We start from the raw sequence: 22,663 nt of genomic DNA, 5'->3' as shown, positions 1-22,663 counted from the left end.
GAGTTGTTTTGCCTGGATAACAGAACGTTCTCGATGTGCGAGTAATCAGGAAAAGGCTTTAAATTAACAGCACAGAGTGTCCCTGTATAAGAAAATGGTCAAAGAGTGAGCTTTATGTAACAAAGCCAGTACTGAGAATACACCGATTGTGCGACTAGATCACACAGCATCCCAGCTTTGTTAGGCTTTCTTATATTTCTCTCTGTGTCACTTTTCCATCTTTATAATTGGCACACGCAACATGTCAGACTCTTCTAATGGTAATGGACCTTGTGTTAATGTGGAGAGTGTAGCTACAGAAAAGGGCTTTTGTGTGGGGAAAGAACCCAGTTACAGTTCATTTGTTCTCAACTGTCCCCTCTCAACCCTCAGAGCTCTAACCGGTCCAAACGGACACAGCTAGTGAGCTTAACTGAACTTGAGAGACAGATATTTCCCTTAAGAGGTAATCCAAGTCCAACACAGCTAAGAGGAGCCAGGGAAAGAGTGAGTATTAAACTGCAATTGCGAGGTTGCCAGAAATATGTCTTAGATGGACACTTCTGAGCTCTTTATTCTTGATACTTATTTAAATATGCAACTTTTTTCTGAAATGTTCAGCACAACAAGGCCAAACAACAGATAACCTAAAACATTTTGCCTTAAATTGAAACATAATGTCTAAGTTACCTAGGAGTGCTCTTCATTGCTCTGTTGTGTGAGCTTGTGAGTGTATAATATGTTTTGTAGCATTGGAGTTTTTTCTCCTTTTTTTTTCTTTTCCACCCTTTCTCTCTCTGTTATCCTGTGTAGTTATATGGAGGAATAGGAAAAGACTTTTTCCAGTAAAAATTTGGATTGAAATTGTACCACGGGCGATCGTGGCTCAAGAGTTGGGAGTTCGCCTTGTAATCGGAAGGTTGCCGGTTCGAGCCCCGGCTTGGACAGTCTCGGTCGTTGTGTCCTTGGGCAAGACACTTCACCCGTTGCCTACTGGTGGTGGTCAGAGGGCCTGGTGGCGCCAGTGTCCGGCAGCCTCGCCTCTGTCAGTGCGCCCCAGGGTGGCTGTGGCTACAATGTAGCTGCCATCACCAATGTGTGAATGTGTGTGTGAATGGGTGGATGACTGGATATGTAAAGCGCTTTGGGGTCCTTAGGGACTAGTAAAGCGCTATATAAATACAGGCCATTTACCATTTACCATCTACCATAAGATCTCAATACAGTGGTACAGTTTATAGGGCAAGAGAAGAAACTCGAGAAGATTCAGAAAGAAAAGAAATAGGTGCATCTAAAGGGGACAGGAGTACAAAGCCTGCTTTGAGGTCCCAATTTGGCATTTTTTTCACCACCAGAAGACAACACAAGAGCTGCTTTATTCAGGGGTCTCAAAATACTCTTCACACCATTTGGCAGGTTAGCTCATAGTGAGGTGTGGCATCTACATCAATGGATGGAAAAGTTGTTCTTTGGAGTACGCCTTTTGTGTTTGTTTTAGTTTATCCGCTGTTGCTACTGTAGGCAGCCACCTGTTTGTGGACATGCAACCTGAATGCATGAACAGTGTGACGACTCAGTGAAATCACCACTTTAGAAATAATAAGGGAAGTTTAAACTAAAACATTAAGTGTCACGTCGATGCAGTGGTTGGCACTGTCAGCTAATAGGCTGGCTGGCCTACTTTGGCTGCCTTCTACACTCCAAAGACATGAATGTTCAGTAAATTGGTTATTCTAAATTGGCCATAAATATGGATGATTTTCTATCTCTCTGTGTTAGCCCTGCGATAGGTCACCCCTGGTAATCTGTCCACGGTGTATCCCACCTGTTGTCTCGTAGGCAGGCTTCAGCTATATACAGCTGAGGTAGAATCCAGTGACCCTGAATGAATTTATATGGATGAAGGATTCAAAAAATATTATTAGAAGACGAAATTTGATGGTAGTGCTTGAACTCACGCAAGAGTAAAGGTCTCAGTGATGAGTTATTCCCTGTGAAATGTTTACTGTTGCACCTCATGGGGTTTTATTGGTAGTGTTATAAATATTCTTTCAAAAGAAAAAGACAAGTAAGTATGTCAGCAATAGAGGTGGGAATCACCATACACCCCACGATACGATATTATCACAATACTTAACGCACGATACGATATTATTGCAATTTTTTAAAATATTTTGCGATATTCAGATTCTGTACATAAAGGTAAACTTTATCAATATTCATTTTATCTAATATCAAAGTCTCGCACTCAGTCTTTCTCTCATTTCAGTCAGTTTTATTGTTGACAAACTGAACGGTTTGTATTACAGTCTAGTCCAACTTAACTGAATGCAACCATCTGGTACAATTATAGCTATTCTGAACTATGCAATTTATGAAAACTATACAGGCCCTTCAGCAACTGAAGAATTTGAAAGTAAATTAAAACAAAATATAATTTTACATTAAATAAAAAAGTTTTAAACTTAATTAAAATAAAAAATGTCTTAAATTAAAATAAGTAAACTGTCATGTTTATTGCTGCCAAAAAAAAAAGTTAAACACATTTGGACAGTGAAGGAATGTCAGGATTCTTGCTCAGAAAAAGGATCAACATGCTCTCAAGTCAGAGCATGTTCCAGTCCACGAAAAAATTGTTTGTAACAAAATATCGATTTCTGCTGTCCCTGTATCGATACATTATTAGCAAACAAAATATCATGATACTACACAGTATCGATTTTTTCCCCCCACCCCTAGTCAGCAAGCATTGCCGTCGAATAGTAGTAGCAATATCAAATGTCTGAGCTCAGCAGGATTCGTATCAGTGTAAGATCGGTGTAAAATACATTTTACTCAAACGTTCAAACATGTATGTGATGACTTTGGAGTCCACAAACAAAGGACCACACCAGGTCAAAGCATGTGAACAAATGAAATTTATTTTACACAGGTAGCATCCACCCCCACCCCCCCACCCAAAAAAAAAGCATTACTAAACATTAACTTTGAAGATCTCAAACTTAAACATAGTGCTGAATTGCATTGTTTGCACATAGTCAACAGGCTATAATTTCCTAAAGACACGGGCAGTTTTGTTGTTAGATGAAATGTGTATATAATATATATATATATATATATACACACACACACACACACACACACACACACATATATATATATATATATATATATATATATATATATATATATATATATATTAGGGGTGCAACGATACACAAAATTCACGGTTCGGTTCGATATTTTTTCGATACAAAAAAATGTTCATGCCTTTTTAATTTGTCATTTATCAAAATTATAAATATATATTTTAACTCAAAAGTACAGTTTTTAAATTTAACCCTAACCCTTGTGCGTGTTTTTTATTTTGACAGCGAATGCGCACCTGCGGACCACTTATGTGCAGCCCTGGTTATTTAGCTCGTCATATTGCAGCCACAGAAATTCTTTTGTCCATGAAACCATAAAGCTGCACTTTCTTTTTGCCTTATAGTCTGATTTGTCATAACTTCTCCGTTTTGTGGTAAGCTTTTCTTTGGCTGTCACTTCTTCACCCTGACCTGTCTTATTTGGCTCAGCAGAACTGAAATGCTTTTACACACGCATTCACATAAGCTCAGCGATTCTCTGCACGATCAACCTCTCACATGTTTAAGCTGCGGGAGATTTCACTTGTCATGTTTGCATAGTAAGCTAACAATTAATAAGACGATGTCAGAGGAATTGGTGCGCAAATTATCATCACTCACAGATCAGTGCTGTCGCTCTCTATACACAGTTCGCGCGATTGCAAAGTGAAAGCAAAAAAACACAAGCGCAAATTCAAACGCGATTTCAATATGTCACATATTGACAGTGGCTCACCGATGCCAATGACATAATTACCCAGCTACATTTCCGAAAGAATGCAAAAGCATTGACATATATTTTTCCTTCCTACAATAGCCCGACGGGCAGGGCAGAGATAGATTTTGGTAGCCCGACTGAAAAAATCGCTAGCCCCGGGACGTTGGGCTAGCGATATTGCAAGCCCTGTATCTGATTGAGGAATCACTCATCTTTGGAAAAGAGAGTTTATTACAGAGAAATGTCTCTTTCCAAAATAAAAGCTATACTATCCGCTTCTTCTGGGCTATATTCTCAGCAGCATAAGGAGAATCATGTGCTAACAGCTGTCTAAATGACTCGGCTAAAGTTAGTAGCATCCATGCTTGTTGTTTTTGTCTTTGCACTAGGATGATGTCGGCGTAAATGTGCAGTCATATTCGTTGTGTTCCCACTAGTGCTTTCAGGTTAATCTCGTTGAAATGACCTTAACGCCACAACACGGCAAATCTCCGTTAACGAGCTACCGCCGATCGCCCTGTGCATGGGGCTAGACGGCCAACACGTTAACGAGCTAACTGCGCTAACACACTAGTTCCCACCCATGTAATTGAGCATTGCATGGCACATCCAACATACTGTTTTACTTTAGTCCATGACTCGCTTACCTTCAGGGTCATACGTCACATGAAAACCAAAATAATTCCAAACGCCAGACCTGAATGAGGGTGGAGGAGGTCCATGTTGCAAGGAAAGCTTAACTTCTGTCTTGCTAGCTTGCCCTGCGCTCTTCCTTCTGACTATGCTGTCTGTGTTGAGCGCTCAGTGGATCTGCGCTCGACAGTGCAGCCTAGGCGGAGTAGTCGAACGCAGATTCACTGAGCGCTGAACACAGACAGCATCGTCAGAAGGAAAGTTGATAAAATAAATTACAAATGTTGTATTGTTCGATACATATGCGTACCGAACCGAAAGCACTGTATCGAACGGTTCAATATCGATACGAATATCGTTGCACCCCTAATGTGTGTGTGTGTGTGTGTGTATGTATATATATATATATATATATATATATATATATAAAAATACAGTATAGCTGGCAATGTTGATGATTTTGAATAAATTCCCCACTTGGCTGGTTGGGATTGAAGAGAGATTAAATGCATGATTAAATGTTTTTGAGCATTTTGTGCATTTTGAGTTAAGCTTTTTTTCAAAGTTGTTTGTCTTTGCTTAGGCTCAAATGGATGTAATGTGACACTAAGAGCTCGGTTTTCTTCCGCAGTCTCTGTTTATGCAATTAGTCTAAAAATAGGTTTTCTAGCTAAATGCCTTACAATTACATAATGAGTCCTTACAGTACGTCTAATGATGTTCTCGTTATCTTTCCAGGTTCCTGAGATCATCAGTACATTGAGGCAGGCTGGCAAAAGCTCGGCACGCAACAATGACATCACCACCGTTTCCAACAAGGCTTCCACGGGTTCTGGAGGCAGCGATTCCTCTGAAACGTGGATTTGCGCTCTCTCTACTACAACCACCTCCATGGCACCCGCCGCTGCTGTGTCTCCGACAGCGTTTGCCAAAAAGTTTGAGGTATTATACTGCGGCCGCGTTAGTGTTGCTCACAAGAAAGCCCCTCCTGCCCTGATTGACGAGTGCATCGAGAAGTTCAGCCAGCTGCGTGGCTCAGGGACAGCTGATAAAGGGGCAAATGATGGGGGATTGGTGGGTGGGCTGAAGAGGGCATTAACCTTCCAATCCAATGGACTGGGGAGTGGTGCTGTTAGTAACGGTGCAGCAGAGAGCCCAACCACTGGGAAACGCCCAATTCTGTTCAAGCGAGACCCCAGCTTTCCCTGCCTACAGGCCCTGGATGAGAATGGCCTCTCACCAGAGATTTCTAACAGCAACACTACCGATCCTCAGACGCGGTCCGCTGATGTGCAGCCCACCAGCCTGAAGGAGAATAGGACCATGTTGTTTATGGTGGGTGAAAAGGCGCGCGCGCACACACACACACACACACATAAAATTGAAGGCGTGTTCTGAGTTCTCTTTTGGATGCTCCAAACATCTGTATTTGTTCTCTATTAAGGACTTGTAAGCATAATTTTTATTATTATAATGTTACTTATATAAATATTGCATGACAGTGTAATTAGAGGTCAACACGGTGGCGTAGTGGTTGTAAGTAAATGAAGGGCATTATCCTCCATTCTTTTTTTCACTGAGATGCTGTTGTTGATGACACACTCAAACAAGGTGCCACCATGTGACCACATCAGTAATTTCCAGTATTTGTTCCTGTAACTAGCGAGTGTATCTAGCAATACATGCTTGACTCATTTTGTTGAATTTGGGTCACACATCGCCAGCTGCTAGTATCTCCCCTTCAGCCTGGTTATACTTGATCGTGTGCTTTTTGCTTCAAGTGGTGGAACAAGTTTGTTTCCACCTGTAGCAGGAACAGATTTCTTGCATATTTTGCAAAGTATTGCTCTTTGTTCAAGATTGTTGAAGAAGTTCCCCTTGTTAGGTGCTAAACTGCCATTGAAGGCTTGCACACAAACCATTATATGACACTTTTATGTCAAGTAAAAATTTATAACGGTATTACCATGAATGATATGGCACAGTCCTAATAGTTGGCATGTTTTCCATGTGCTTGATGGGGCTTGCTTGGGTGCTTTTTGCCTTCCTTCCACAGTTCGAATGCATGCTTGTTGGGTTAACTAGTGATTCTCAATTCACTGTAGGTCTGAATGTGAGCATGAATGGTTGTCTGTCCCTCTGTGTCGGAGCTTTGATAGACTGGCGACATATTCTGGGCGCTACCCTCTTATCACTGTATGCTGACTGAAATGGTCTCCAGATGCATAGTGTTGATTGTGAGAACAATTAAGACATTTCTGGCTTTCTGAACAGATTTAAATACCAGACTACAGATTCAACGTTGAGTTAAAAAAAACAAAAAACAAAACATGGTCCCATTATCTTTGTTGAATTTATCACCCATAATGCATACCATTTTAAATTAATGTACCAAAATTTATTGAATCCACAGGAAGTTTGATTGTAAAAATTTTTCCAAAGAACATTCATACTCATAAGAATACAAAGTATGTTAGTAGTGCAATAAATTGCTGTTCAAGATTAAAAAATAAAGCCCCTTATCCAGTTGCTCAAGGCCAAAAAGGCAGAGAAGAAAACAAATATAAAGACAAAAATATAATGACTCCGCAATAACAAATGCTGACTGCTGCTCAAAATGAGTCTCCCTAATTGACATTTTCATGACCTCAGTGGTCTCTTGCCAACAGGAATTTCCCTGTTTGTTTTACAGACAGGAAATAGTCACAGGTCAGTGTCCTGCTCTGCTCAGCAGATACAGACACATTATTAACACTAACTATACATCCTGTTACTGCCAGAGTAGCCTCATCCCAGTGCGATCATCGCCTCTCTTTTGCTTCAGTTATAGAGACACAGATCAAATATCTTCATTCCTCTCAAAAGGCTCTAATTATGTTATTAATATTTGATACAGAAAGGCATATTGAAAGAGACGCTGCAGGGAGGGGAATAGCTGTGTTCAGAGAATTTCAAAACTGATAATGGTCGGGGTCGTGGTAGATGTAAATAAAGGCCGTTGTCTACATATACAGGGAGTGCAGAATTATTAGGCAAATGAGTATTTTGTCCACATCATCCTCTTCATGCATGTTGTCTTACTCCAAGCTGTATAGGCTCGAAAGCCTACTACCAATTAAGCATATTAGGTGATGTGCATCTGTGTAATGAGAAGGGGTGTGGTCTAATGATATCAACACCCTATATCAGGTGTGCATAATTATTAGGCAACGTCCTTTCCTTTGGCAAAATGGGTCAAAAGAAGGACTTGACAGGCTCAGAAAAGTCAAAAATAGTGAGATATCTTGCAGAGGGATGCAGCAGTCTCAAAATTGCAAAGCTTCTGAAGCGTGATCATCGAACAATCAAGCGTTTCATTCAAAATAGTCAACAGGGTCGCAAGAAGCGTGTGGAAAAACCAAGGCGCAAAATAACTGCCCATGAACTGAGAAAAGTCAAGCGTGCAGCTGCCAAGATGCCACTTGCCACCAGTTTGGCCATATTTCAGAGCTGCAACATCACTGGAGTGCCCAAAAGCACAAGGTGTGCAATACTCAGAGACATGGCCAAGGTAAGAAAGGCTGAAAGACGACCACCACTGAACAAGACACACAAGCTGAAACGTCAAGACTGAGCCAAGAAATATCTCAAGACTGGTTTTTCTAAGGTTTTATGGACTGATGAAATGAGAGTGAGTCTTGATGGGCCAGATGGATGGGCCCGTGGCTGGATTGGTAAAGGGCAGAGAGCTCCAGTCCGACTCAGACGCCAGCAAGGTGGAGGTGGAGTACTGGTTTGGGCTGGTATCATCAAAGATGAGCTTGTGGGGCCTTTTCGGGTTGAGGATGGAGTCAAGCTCAACTCCCAGTCCTACTGCCAGTTTCTGGAAGACACCTTCTTCAAGCAGTGGTACAGGAAGAAGTCTGCATCCTTCAAGAAAAACATGATTTTCATGCAGGACAATGCTCCATCACACGCGTCCAAGTACTCCACAGCGTGGCTGGCAAGAAAGGGTATAAAAGAAGAAAAACTAATGACATGGCCACCTTGTTCACCTGATCTGAACCCCATTGAGAACCTGTGGTCCATCATCAAATGAGAGATTTACAAGGAGGGAAAACAGTACACCTCTCTGAACAGTGTCTGGGAGGCTGTGGTTGCTGCTGCACGCAATGTTGATGGTGAACAGATCAAAACACTGACAGAATCCATGGATGGCAGGCTTTTGAGTGTCCTTGCAAAGAAAGGTGGCTATATTGGTCGCTGATTTGTTTTTGTTTTGTTTTTGAATGTCAGAAATGTATATTTGTGAATGTGGAGATGTTATATTGGTGTCACTGGTAAAAATAAATAATTGAAATGGGTATATATTTGTTTTTTGTTAAGTTGCCTAATAATTATGCACAGTAATAGTCACCTGCACACACAGATATCCCCCTAAAATAGCTAAAACTAAAAACTACTTCCAAAAACATTCAGCTTTGATATTAATGAGTTTTTTGGGTTCATTGAGAACATGGTTGTTGTTCAATAATAAAATTATTCCTCAAAAATACAACTTGCCTAATAATTCTGCACTCCCTGTAGGCTCGGGAAAAAATAAGAAAAGGACTGTTACATAGGCAGACTGAAGTTTCCCAATAAAAACCTTTTTAAAAAATTAAATGAAATGTCCGCTTTCACACTTTATGGCTGTTTCTGTGTTGTTTTATCAAACTTCGTGCATGATTAGCAACGCTGTCCGATGGCGGGTTCAGTCTACATGGTATAAGCCTAATTATGGCCTGATTTGGATGACAGTTTGGGAATGAAAAAGGTCTTTGTGAACGGCAGTCATTCGTTTTATCTCATCTTTGTGTCATACTGGATGAAAAGACGAAGAAAAAACGACTTTGGTTTCCTTTTCATTCATTTTCTTACTCCTTCCTAATGAAGTCACATACACTGCAAAGGATGGCAGTCATAATTTGTATTGTGTAGTTTGCTGTGTCACTCTTATTCACAAAAAGAGACATAATTCTGTAACTCACTAATCAGATATAGAATTAAATATAACACATATTAACATATGTGTTATATTTAATTCTATATGCATTCATATTTATTTCTTTTTCTGTGTTATCTTATTGTACTTCATGTTGTAAGTTTATATATATTTATTGTCAGGGCTGTATTGTTGTATAGTATGATGGTGTGTTATTTTTCTTATTTTTTGTTTTTGTCTGACCTACCACGGACTACAGATGAATAGTAGGCTTTTGGCTAAGTCTGACATTTCTATTGATATGTTCATAATTATTCACTACCCCTTTTAAATAATTTGCAACAGACAAAAAATGTTGTGTAGTATTTAATCCAGTAAGCAGAGTGATTTGCGACCTCTAATAAAAGCCTGTGAAAACACAGGCATTCTGTTTCCTTCTGCATTTAACTAAATGTTGGCCCTGGACACTATTTAAGGAAACACTGTATGTAACTTCTGTTAAGTAGTTCTGTCAGTAAGATTTATAACTGTAGTCACTGCCACACCACAGTTGTCACACACTACAGAAAGAAAGCTAGTAAGGTCATAAACACACATGCATTAACTGTATTTTCTTTGTGTTTCTTTGTGTTTTAGGTGGGCAGGTCTCAGATCTTCTTGGTTAGTCCAGACACTAAGAAAGTTGCAATAGAGAAGAGCTTCAAAGAAATTTCTTTCTGCTCACAGGTATGATCGCTACAGTCCTACTACTATTCAAGCGTGACTATGATTATGATTTTTTTTTTTTAAACCCACTATTTGTCTGTTTCCAGGGTATTCGTCATGTGGATCACTTCGGCTTCATTTGCAGGGAGACCGTGGAAGGGGGAAACTGCCACTTCGTGTGTTATGTCTTCCAGTGTACAGATGAATCACTGGTGAGACATGAAGTTGATAAGGATTCTTGCTTGTGTCCAGACACAGTTCATTCAATATTCCCATGTAACAGACTCCAAATAACTGAGTCACAGTTAAGATTTTGGACACTAGCGCAGTGTCATTTTGTGTTATTATCGCCAGCTGTTGAGTTTTTACAACAGAAGTGGTGCAGCTACATTTTTTTTTCAATTTTGAATGTGTGCTGAAAAGGAGAATTTTACCCATTGATTTTTTTTAATATCAGTCCCTCCCACTCAGTGTTTGGATTTGATCAGCCTACTTCATTTAAGAGTCAATAAGTTTGCTTTGGATTTAAAATGAAATGCCAGAAGGCAGGAGGGTGAAATTTCTCACAAGTGTTTTCTTTTTTTCTATCACTTCAGATTAAATATATCTGTAAATCATAGGACCTATGACTCAGTGCATCTGGGCTCCACTGACTCATAGTGTGCCAAGTACTCAATTTTGGTTTGGAAAAAAAAAGCTACTGTATGATAGCTAGCTCTGCGCTGTGAGTATACTGTATTTCTTGAAAGAATCAGACACTTGTTCTGTTAAACATCAGCTGCCAGAGTTCATTTTAACAGGTTGTAAAATGAACATTACATAATGTCTGTTCCCATATGGAGCTGGAGTTTTGATTCCAGATGTGCAGTGGCTCTGCTTTCCTGTTTGCAGAGCTAGATTTCCCTTTAGTGTTGTTAAAGACCTTGTACACTCAAAGGGAGATGTTCTAGTGTTGGGGATAGAAAAGGAGCAAATCAGATGCTCTCCGGGGATTTGGCTATTAAAATTAAACAAACTGAACAAAACTGGTTTCACAAACCAAGAATTTAGGAGTTAACACTTATTATGAAGCATTTATTGCTCTGACAATAACAGTGTTGGGGAAAAGACATACATCCTAATATTTATTTGATATTTGCCTAAAAACACTGAAGCTTGTAGAGGGCAATAAATAATTTTATTTCACTCTTCTAAGGTGGACGAGATCATGCTGACTTTGAAGCAAGCGTTCTCTGTGGCCGCCCTGCAGCAAAATGCAAAGACTCAGAGCCAGCAGTGTGACAGCTGCCCGATGCAGCAGCTCCACAGGCTTTGTGAGAGCATAGAAGGTAAGAAGGTGTCCTTAAAGCTATAAGTGGTGTCTCTATGTTGTAGATGTGTACAACTCTTTATATTTAGGCTTTTAGGACTGTCTAAGCTGCTGTATAACAAATCTCTAGTGAGACTAGGCTTGCTTGTAGTGTGTTTATATTCTGTATTTTCTTTATTTTCAGGTCTACACCCATCTAAAACTAAACTGGAGCTTCAAAAACATTTGGCCACTTTGGACAATGATGATCAAGCTTCAGTCTTTGAAAACACTATGGTAATGAGCCTGTTGTGCCTGTTGACCTGAAGGGCGCGGTGTAAATTTTTAAATTTCCCTTCAGGTGGTTGTAACATGAAAACTTCCTAGTAAGCAAGGTCATCGAAGTTTATCGTGGATAAATGAATGTGGATTCACAAGTTTTTTTGAGGGGGATTCACAGAGATACATTTTTCTTTCTTCACAGATAATTTAAATTTTTCTGCCACCTCATTTCTCAGTTTTGCCTTTACAATGTTTTTTTCTCTCTTCACCTTGCTTAGCTTTTTGTTTTGTTTTCAGTAATGGGCTTGAGTACTTTTAATGGGGTCTGCTGATGGTATTTATTGGAAGGGCAGGCACGTTAAAAGGAAACTGCCAGAGTAATAATGCAGATACATTGTGCTGTGTGACTTAGCTAACATCTGCTGGTGGTGTAGTAAAACTGCAACCCAACAGAGCTAAGCATGTCTTTATTAGCTCACTGTGCTGTAGGTGTTAATGTACCTCGATTTCACCATTTTTTGGGAACCAGGTGTAAAAATTATTTTCCAAATGTAAACTTCTGCAGATGAGTTCTCTGAAACTTACCAGCTTAAACAGACTTGTGATCAATTTTAGATTTTTCTTTTTTTCCAGTTGAAACTTTCCATTTCTCATAATAATTTTATATATATATATATATATATATAAGTAGAATAGAATAGAATAATCCTTTAATTGTCCCACAAGGGGAAATGTGGTTGTATCAGCAGCAAAAAAACACACATATACAAAAAGAACAGGACACAGAACAGAAAACAAAAAACATAATTTTTACATATTTCCATCATTTATATATAATAAGTATATATAATATATACAAAAACTCATCAAATATATTGATTAATCTGTCTGTTTGTCCAGAGGGCTCGTCCTAAGAGTGATCAGGAAGAGAATGAGTTGATAATGGCTTCTTTGAGAAATCTGTATGAAGCGAGACAGAAGACCCATCAGCACACAGTGCAGAAGGAGAGCAAACAGGTACCTACTGGACACCCCTATGAAATACATATGCACTTCTGTAGCAGAACACACTCTTAAGTCCTACATTTCCTCTCTATTGTCATTATTGCTATGAAAGACTGGTCCTCTAAGGAAAGACAAAATTCCCTTTTTCTGACACACACAAATTGCCGTCATTGCATGCCTCTGAGGACCTCCCTTCCTCTCGCTCACTGTTGCTTTCTGTGTCTTTTCCTGTCTCTATGTGTATGTAGATGTGTGAGGATGTCGCTCCAGCTGTGGAGGCACAGCAGCAGAGTAGCAGCCGGCAGCGACTCGAGGAGTTCAAGAGCCGAGCCAAGCGCTCTCTCACTGAGTCCCTGGAGGGGATCTGGAAGGTAAGAGTGCTGTTTCTGTTTTGGTTTGTGTGCAGAAGTATGTTCTGGTATGTGACTATATGCAAATTTCATACCTGACCTTTTGGTTTGGTAAGAAGCAAATACAGTTGTTATAATAAATGTCTTTCTCCATGTGTGTGCTTCCCATGTTAATATGTAGGTGTTTAAAAAGTGCAAAACAGTGGGTACCTAACAATTCCCACTCCCACACTCCCAAAGAGTGCTACACCGTTGTAGTCATTTAGCTTAGCTTTTCCACATGCAAGAAGTGCTGTTATTTTATATAAATTGAAATAAATCGTGGCTGTACATTGATATTAATTCATAGGTAGGTGTTTGATTTTCAGTTTCAGGCTTTGGATATTTTTTTAAATTAAATGAGGACCTATAAACTATCAGACTAATTGCTTGCCATCCCTCTCACTTAGATAAAAAGCTCAATAGAACACATGAAGATAAGATAAAAAAAAGCTTAGGACTTGGAGTGAAAACAAGCACAGCAAATATCTACTGACAGAGTGGCTCAGTTTACACATAAAGTGTAGTGAACAGTTCGGGGCTGAAATAAAGCTGAAAGTATAGATTATGCAAACCTGTATTAATATATTTTCATTATTTTATTCATTGTTTTTGCAGTGTAACAGGAAAAAAAGCAGCCCGTTAGGATGAGAGAGTTCATATTTATAATATTTATTTTTAGCAGTTTTTAGTCTTTACATATAGAGTAAAGCACTGAGAAATTGGTTGGGAAGGTTGTGTGTCTTGGTTTGTGATCTTTGCTCACAGGTAAAAACCATGTGTTTAACACACGTGTGTTTGTTAATGGCAGGGAAGCAGCAAGGCCAGAGCTCAAAGGGAGAACAGCGAGGGAAGTGAGAGCAGCTCATCTATTTGTACTGTCAACAGCAGCCAGGATCAGCCCTGTTTAGATGATCCTTTGCCTGCTCATCAGCGATCAACCAGCCCTCTCAGGTAAACGCTCCTATATGCAAAGGCTACCTCATATCTCGGGTTACTCAGTGCTTTAAAGGTGAGAACTTGTTCAAGTCAATATGGGGTGCTGTGTGTACATTAATGAGGAAAAAAATGAACTTAAATGATTTTAGCAAAAGGCTGCAATAAAACAAAGAGTGTAAAATGTAAGGCGGTCTGAATACTTTCTGTACCCACTGTATACTCTCTGCTCAGCGGTACATTGGATTAAGTTTAAAATCACATTAAGCTTTCTCTCACTATGTGGTGCATATCATAGACTTAGACTTGTGTAGAAATGATTGCATTCATGAATTTTTATTCCTTTCCTTTTTATTATCTTCAGGTGTCACAACTCAACAGGAGACCTGAAGCACACTGACACTTCTCTGCCGCTGTCACACTCTTCCTCCTCTTTATCCGGGGATGCTCAGCCACAGGGCTTCCGCCGCCGGGCCAGCACTTTCAGCCACCCTGCCACCCCCTCCTCAGCCGAATACTCACCGGAGCACATACTAATTCACCCACCACAGGACCACACTGCAGCTACCAAGCACAAGCTTGTGCGACACTACTCCGTCAGCACGGACACTCCCCACCAGAGCAAGTGAGTAGAGCATGTGAGTGTTTCTGTGTGTGTGTTTACAGATAGACTAGTAGAAATTTTATTTGGATAGTATTTGTTAAATTTTACTTTGTGCTTTCATACAGTTGACTGTAATAATAAGGCAACTTAATGAATATTATAAGATATCAAAACGTAATGAACATATAAAAGAGAAATAGTGCCACTTATTAATAACAGACAAATACAGTATGATTATTTGTGTCTTCAAGATGCGTACAATGTCATGTGTGTAAAGGAACTCGCTGCTATGAGAAATTTAGAAAAGGATTGGTTTTAGTATTTTATTTAATTTAGATATTTTTTATAGCTTAAAAAGTTGATGGTTATAGTGATGGTATTTTTACCTTGTGGTCTAACACCCTGTATCGGTTTACCTCAGTTCCCAGAATAAGGGTTGCAAAGCCAGTTTGGAGAGTACACATCGCTTTGTCACTTTGAGAAAAAGATAATGAAACTATGGTATTTGCAAGTAGTAATGAAGCTGTGTGTGTGTGTGTTGTCGTTTAATACTGTGGTTCATCAAGTCTATGACAATGAGGAGCAAGCAGTATCATCTTTTCCCAAACGTGTTAAGAGGATTTTTGTCATGTTTGAGTTTTCAGTGACACCAGCATATTTGTGTCAAAAGAAAGTGAAACTTGTACGTGGATTACTGCATCATTCCTCTCCCTGGATGTTGGCTTTACTTGCTCTCTATCTCAGCCTTCTGCAAACCTTTTTCTCAGTTTTCTTTTTTTTTTTTTAAATCTACATGTTTCTAACATTTTTCAGAGTTTGGTAAAAACATGTTCTAAGTGATTGATATCAAATACAAAATGGGTTGATCAAACTCATTTTACTCATATAGACCATATAGAGATAAAAACACAATATTCTGTAGTTTCATGCTTGACAAAAATCTTGTTTATATGATGCATATGCACTTATAGTCACATGTTTTTCTCCTAACTCTATACCGGTTACTCTGAAACTCTCCTTCTGTTTAAATACATTTGTCATTGCCCATTATATTCTTTACTTCCTCTCATTCTCTCTGCACTCGCACTGACTCTCAGACACGTCCCATGCAACTCTGCTCTTCCTCCTGCCCTTCCTTGTCCTTCGTCCCACTCTTCTCTCCTCCTTCATCCTCCTTCCTCACCTTCTTCTGGAGCCCGGCTCAGTAAAAGAAGGTGAGAATCTGTTTTTTAGTTTAACTAATGTTTTTCTTTGTGTTTTTAAATGCTCTCGTACTAACTTTTCATACCTTCCTGTAGTCTTGTGTTCTGTATTTTTCTGTAGTTCGCCATTCAGACAGAGACATGCTAAATTCATCCCTCATTTATAATCGCTGGGCTGTGTTCAGCTTTTTCCACCTCAGCAGAAAATGTCATCATGCTTTTGGTGATATCGATGGAATTACGTCTGCATGTCTCTGTTAGGATGCGATTCCACGATTGTTCTTTCATTTGTTTTTGCCTTCTGTTTATCGCCACCTGCATCTCAGTCCTCTGGGTGGTCTCCGTGCTCGTCTCCACTCCTCCTCATCTGTCCCTAATTTTCTGAAATTTCCATTTCTGGCCACTGTCCGAGAGAATGATTGCCCTGACCCAAAGAACAGGTACACACACACTCGTACCAAAAGTCAGTGTAAATGTCTGTTAGTAATAGCAAAGTCATAATCTGTACTTCTGGTTTCATACAGTCTTTGAAGTGGTTTTGATATGTGTACATGCACATGCATGCATACATGTATGTGTAAAAAGTAAGTTCTATCTATCTATTGACTGTTTATCAGGGCACATCTGTAACTACATCTCTGTATTTGGGTGTTTGTGCTGTCAGTGATGTAGTGGCGCTTTCCACACCAAGTGCAGCTGGTGGGGTCGGGGAAAGCCCTCAGCGCAGCCGCCGCCACTCGTGGAGGCAGCAGATCTTCTTGCGGGTCGCTACTCCTCAGAAAGGCACAGACTCCATCGGTAAGGGACACCCACACACACTTAAAACTTTTGAAATCATGGTTAAAGACATAATTCACTTCATGCTGGACCCCTCATTGTTCTTGAGACTGTAGATAACCCCAACATGCTGTGTTGTCATCATGCTCTAAAAAGCAATTCTTGTGTGAAATTAGTTGTATTCCTGTTTATCTTTGGTATATTAGTCTGTCTAATGGCTAATGTAAATTTTAACTTTGGATCCACTTCTAAGCTGAGAACAGAAAAGCTGACAGCGGCTTGCAAAGCTGAAAGTGAAAACACACTCCATAAAGAGTGTGTGTACATGCTTTTCTTTGCTAAAGCCCAGGTTTCTTAAGCATGACAAATTAGCATGAGGCTAACAAATGCGCTGATGGAGTAGAAAATTATGTGGGTGATCAACTAACAGTATGCTGATTTATATAAACATGACACAGCCACTTCATGTAATGACCAATGCATTCTAGCAATTGCAAATTACCAGGCTGAAAATGAGCAGAACTGATGAGGGAGTGAGTAATGTCTTTACAAAAAGTACTTTTTTTTCCTGCTGTAAATGAAATTGCTGGAGAGGGGTACAAGTGTGTGTTACTAGAGCAAGACTTTTAGCACACTAAAAGTCAAACCTTGTGTGTGTGCACACTGCTGAGTAAAGATAAAGGACAAAGTTTTGTGTAGAAATGACAAAACATATGACAAAAAAAAACAGGGTCAAAGCTTAGGCTTAACATTCTCTGTTCCCAGTTTGCACTCGCATTCTTAACCTCTCCACCTGCCATTTCAGATACACAAACATTCATAGGAGAAACTGTCACAGGAACATGAACATTTGTAGATAAATTGTTTCCTATTAAACCTGACTCAATTGAAGTACCTTGCTTACTGCATACCTTAGTAAATCACGTTATTCAGTTTAATAGTTTTTGCGAGTCTAAACAGGAAGCTCATATGCAAAACTGAGACTGCGCTGCTTCAGTAAGCTGTTACTACACTGTTATTAAATCTGCTCCTGCGGTGCAGACACAAAGCATTTCCACTGTGTGTCACTCTTTCATTTAGTTTTATGCTAAGAACTCTCAGAAGAGTTGAAGGCAGAGATTCATAACTTAAACGTAACTCCCTATCTGTTTATCATAACAGTTTTAATTTCTCATCTCCTCCATTTTGGGGAAGCAGTATACTTTTTATTACTTCTTTATTATTATTATTATTTTTTTAACCTACGGAAGTCATGCATTAAACATATATTTATATTATATTTACTTAATCACAGCTATATTTGTTGTTATGTAGGGCTGTAATGAATTGATTATACTAACAGTTGTTGGCAAAGCCCCAGACCTTTGATATCATCAGTAAATTGATCAGTAAACTGAGCAAATAGTACCCAGAAACCTCTTTCTTGATGTTGAAGTGATACTTTCTAAAATGTAAGGTGAAACTAAGAATTTGTGATATATTCATGTACTTTTTATTTGTTTTGGTTTTGGTTTTTTTACAAATCCAGTATTGGCACTAGATCAGTGGTCCCCAACCTTTTTTGCGCCACAGACTGGTTTTTGTCTGACAATATTTTCAAGGACCGGCCTTTAAGGTGTCGTGAACAAATACAACAAAATAAAACCGATACCAAAAAAAGACGATTCATTCATAACACAAGGGAACAGACCCAGGAAACCGAGTCAACGATAAAAACGATAAAAAAATAATTTAAAAAAACAAACCGCTAAAACCGATAAAAACTCTGAAAACCACAAATTTCATACCCAAGCCTCAACGGTACTAAATGACTCACGGACAGGTACCAGTCTGTGGCCCGGGGATTGGGGACAGCTGCACTAGATGATTATTCTGGTGGAGTGTTAATTTTGTGTTACTGCAGTATAAATTTCTTCACTAATGCTGCTGGTTGATTATTTGAATGCTTGAAAATGAAGATTTGCCTAAAAGCTTGAAAACCTTGAGCAAACAGTTGTAATTGTTGCCTGGGAAATGACAGCTCTTGTCAAATACCGTCAAGGTATGATGGTTACAAGTAGAAAACTGTATAACTTTGGGTAGTGAACAGTTACTTTGACTTCAGATAACTTTGAAATATCAATCACAACATATGTTGACATAAAAATGCCTGTATTTCAGCTTGTGGACATGTCTTAATCATGCTAGTGCTTGCAAGTCTTTGGATTCTGTGTCATAATTATATGTACAGTGCACTCAGGACAGAAGAAGTGTTGACAGTTGAGATTGTTGAGCTTCTCACACTGTAATGCCAGTAAGCACCGAGCAGGAAAGAAGCATGATCCATGTGAGCTGATATAAAACCGTTTTCTCACACAGTGCATTTTATTTACAAAAAGAAGTGTTTTCTGTACTTTGTTATGTCAGTGTTCATTTTGTGTTATTGGAAGACTTGGACTAACAGGGTGTACACTGTTTCTTTCAGTAACATGCATGCATGCATTATTATGATTTTATTTTGTTTTTATGTCCACTGACTCCTTGATTCATCAGCTAATTGCTAAATTGCTGCTTTTCAAAAACTCATTGAGAATAACTAGTTTCACTAGTTTCCACTAGCGGTGTCCTACACTCCCATGTTATTTGGACATGTATGTGCAGCACATAATGTGTTGTTAACTAGAATGCCTGTTGGTTGTTTTGTCTAGATAAATTATTAAAATGTTAACTAAGAGGCCCTCAAGATCTAACCACTGGGGGGTGCCAAAGATCACATTTCCCAATGTTACGCTTTGTGGCTTTAACGGCACATTACAGCTACAAAGATTTCCATACAGTTAAATAATACCTCCCTGGTGCACCTTCAGCAATATTTAAATCCTCACAAAGGTGGTATTCTTCTCAGGAGTAAGTAACATTATGTAGTTTTCCTATTATTATGTTGACTCGTGCACACGCCCAACTGGAGTCTGTTGGGTGGATATTGTATTTCATAAAATCAGATTGGTATGTTGGACTAATGTGGTTGTTTTCTTCACTTTAACACTGAATGTGCAGAGACTGGTGAAGTCTGTCTTTCTGCATGAATTTGCCCTGTAATTGAAGCATGTTAAATGTTTCAGTTAATGAAATGTGCAGCCAAAGTTTACTTTGACGCTCAACTGCAAGCAAGTGAAGGGAAAAACAGGGCTTTTTTTTTTTTTTTAACAAGTCAATGTGATGGGCTTTGTGCTGGCTGAATGCAGTGCTAAACTTGTTGGGTGTGTATTTATGTGTGTGCGTAGATGCATGAGGTCATGGGCGTGGTGTGTGTGTGTGTGTGTGTGTGTGTTTTGCTGGAAGTGGCAGTGTGTCTCAAGGTCATGTTGACAGTCCATACATAGACAGCGCCAGAGGAAAGCGCCAGCCTTGTTGACCCACTTTGCATGGTGTGTGTGTGTGTGTGTGTGTGTGTGTGTGTGTGTGTGTGTGTGTGTGTGTGTGTGTGTGTGTGTGCACACTGCAACCTGGTTCTGACCAGGTTGTTTGCACAGGGAGTGGATTGTGCCACTTTGTGCCAGAGTGTGTGTGTGTGTGTGTGTGTGTGTGTGTGTTTTTATGTTATTATGAGGAATATGCAGTACCATAGTGTTAGTTGGGGTAAGTAGGCGGGGAATTAATGTCATCAAGTATTGCAGTTTGAAAGTTTGACATTTTTTTCACCTAAAGACAAATTGTCACCAGTCTTCTGCTGAAACTGCAGCAGTTGTCTCTCTCTAGTAAGAAACATGAATCTGTTAAGAGAGTTGTGCGCGCGCGTGTGAGTGTCTTAGTGTCTTTCTGTGTGTGTCAGCCATGAGTTTGCTTTGTCTTCACCTCTTTTATAACTGAAGAGCCATAAATTTGTGTGGTGACTCGGCTGGTTTCAGCATGTCTTAGAAACAGATGAGCACTCCACAAATATAAGACTCGTTTTACACAAAGCCCGCCATTGTGGTGTGCGTGAGTGTTTTTTGTAGTATTGAAAGGATGACCTTTACATATTTATTTATTTTTTTTCCTCAGAAGAGTCTTTGACAAGATAAGCCTCAGATTTACATACCTAAGTTAGGCTAAGGTATGTGTGTACGTGTGTATTTTAGTGATCAGGATCAATCGTGATATTCCCGCGAACTGAAAGAGAAGTGCGATCTGGATAGTTGGTATGTCGTTCCTCTAAACAACACAGGGTATTTTGAGGTTTGGGATCCACCCTGTACTTTGAGGTGGAGTCACACAAACGCTTTTTTTTTTTTTTTTTTTTTTACTGTCTGTGTGTTGCACCCAACTGTGTCAAATATATCTATGTTTAGCATTTTCTTGTTGTTTTGCATGAGTGTCCGTGAGGTTCACCGAAAGAGAGAGAAAGAAGAGAGAGAGAGGGGTCTGGAAGGCTACTTGAATTTTTTTAGAGACGATGATTTTGTTCCTTTTTATACCAACACGTTTGAAAGTAAGAAGAAGTTGACACTCGCCTCTGTCAGGTATGAACAAAAGTTTTGTTCATACCTGTAAACAAAGTGAAGTGTTGAACAAATGTAAATGAAATGTAAATTTCTTGCTTATTGTCATTGCTAATGGTGAAAGAATCACAACACATCTAACACACAAACCCAGAACTGTGGGTCTGAATCTAATCGGAAGGCCTGCAGTTCTTAAACGGCGTGTTATCTGCTAGTCCAGATGAAGGAATGTGACTGTGCTGCTCATAAATGTTTTTATTAATAAGCTTCTAACTCCAGAAGATATTTGTGATTGTTTCATTTTAAATTGAAATGACTTGGAGTGTTTATTGCTTTTTTTTTTTTGCTCAACAAAACTGTTTTTAAAGATACATTTCTCAATCTAAATTAAGATCTTTTTTTACATTTGCTACAGTAAACATCTTGTGCAACATAATCTAATGTAAACTAATATGATAATCTTTTAAATGTCTTTAAGATGGGTCTGATGCCTGTCAGGTTGTGGCCCAGATCGTGGGTGGAGGATCTGGGGACTCGGCGATGAGACCGGTGCCTGAGGAGAAGACGAAGAGAACCAAAGAGGAGCTGAGGGATCTCTGGAAGAAGGCCATCCTGCAGCAGATTCTCCTGCAGAGGATGGAGAGAGAGAACCAGAAGCTACAAGGTGAGCTGGATGAATAAAGGGATTTTTTTTTTTTTTTTTAAAACAGATACACGCAATGAGCCCACACTGACTTTTGAGATTTATTCATATTTACAAGTAACAACTCTTAAAAAATAGCCCTAAACAGAGAAGTTAAAATAAACTTCCCTACAGTGAGACATATAATCAAACTTTGCTATCGCATTTCACAGTGTTGTGGTGTTCAGCCCGTAATCTACACAGCAGCTACTCAAGCATCCTGTTGAGGTGGAGAAAAAACTTCAATGTTTGCCTGAATTTGAGATGTACACATCAAAACGAAATGCACACAAAATAGAAAAACTGGATGAGCCAAATGGTGCTTTATTGCTGTGAAAAAGTGTTTTATTAGCCCTTAACTCTAAAATTTTTGAGGTGTGTTAAATATTACTGCAGTTCTGTCTGAATTCGCTCTGTCTACATGATAACATGCAGGTACTGTTTGTTTCACGTGGCTCATCGGTAGTCATTGACTACACGATGAGTTGGTTTCTCTGGAAGCTAAAAAGTAGGACGAGTCTTTGTTTAAGACACTGGCAACACGCCTTTCCAAATGCATGCTCTTAAAGCTTTGCAAATTGAGTATACACATACTTTTCTTTATTTAAAATCACAAACCACAAATGATCAAGTTATATAACAAGTTATTGCATGTGTGTGCGCGCGCGTGCCCAAAAGTGCTTCCTGGTAGGCACATCTATGGGTGTGCCAAGTGCACCACCTTTTTCCTGACCCAGTTGGCTCATATCTACACCCATCTAGCCATGTGTCATACCTCTGCCTCTATTTATGAACCATAAATTGACAAGCACATGGTGCTAGATTAACGAATGAAGGTCAATATTGATGTAAGAAAAAGAAAATACAGTTGGGACCACAGCCTCACAATTCTGCCTCACGCAGACACTCTGA

The 22,663-nt window shown here is 39.3% G+C and overlaps 1 protein-coding gene across 1 annotated transcript in view; it reads left to right on the top strand.

Annotated features, from left to right (window-relative positions):
• tbc1d1 (TBC1 (tre-2/USP6, BUB2, cdc16) domain family, member 1) overlaps positions 1 to 22,663 on the top strand; it is a 53,935-nt gene that overhangs the window by 14,385 nt on the left and 16,887 nt on the right. The window contains exons 3-15 of the mRNA XM_085276941.1: positions 5,197 to 5,793; positions 10,058 to 10,147; positions 10,234 to 10,338; positions 11,322 to 11,454; positions 11,620 to 11,711; positions 12,597 to 12,713; positions 12,950 to 13,072; positions 13,902 to 14,044; positions 14,391 to 14,651; positions 15,728 to 15,844; positions 16,159 to 16,272; positions 16,497 to 16,630; positions 21,548 to 21,733. Coding sequence (XP_085133067.1) covers positions 5,197 to 5,793; positions 10,058 to 10,147; positions 10,234 to 10,338; positions 11,322 to 11,454; positions 11,620 to 11,711; positions 12,597 to 12,713; positions 12,950 to 13,072; positions 13,902 to 14,044; positions 14,391 to 14,651; positions 15,728 to 15,844; positions 16,159 to 16,272; positions 16,497 to 16,630; positions 21,548 to 21,733 — 2,212 coding nt within the window. The remainder of the gene's footprint in view (positions 1 to 5,196; positions 5,794 to 10,057; positions 10,148 to 10,233; positions 10,339 to 11,321; positions 11,455 to 11,619; positions 11,712 to 12,596; positions 12,714 to 12,949; positions 13,073 to 13,901; positions 14,045 to 14,390; positions 14,652 to 15,727; positions 15,845 to 16,158; positions 16,273 to 16,496; positions 16,631 to 21,547; positions 21,734 to 22,663) is intronic.

This window comes from Mchenga conophoros, linkage group LG6 (genome assembly GCF_057382185.1).
Source record: "Mchenga conophoros isolate Kocher_MC1m ecotype Shallow Benthic linkage group LG6, M_conophoros_male_GT1.1, whole genome shotgun sequence".
Lineage (NCBI taxonomy): Eukaryota > Metazoa > Chordata > Actinopteri > Cichliformes > Cichlidae > Mchenga > Mchenga conophoros.
This window is presented reverse-complemented; position numbering and strand designations above follow the sequence as displayed.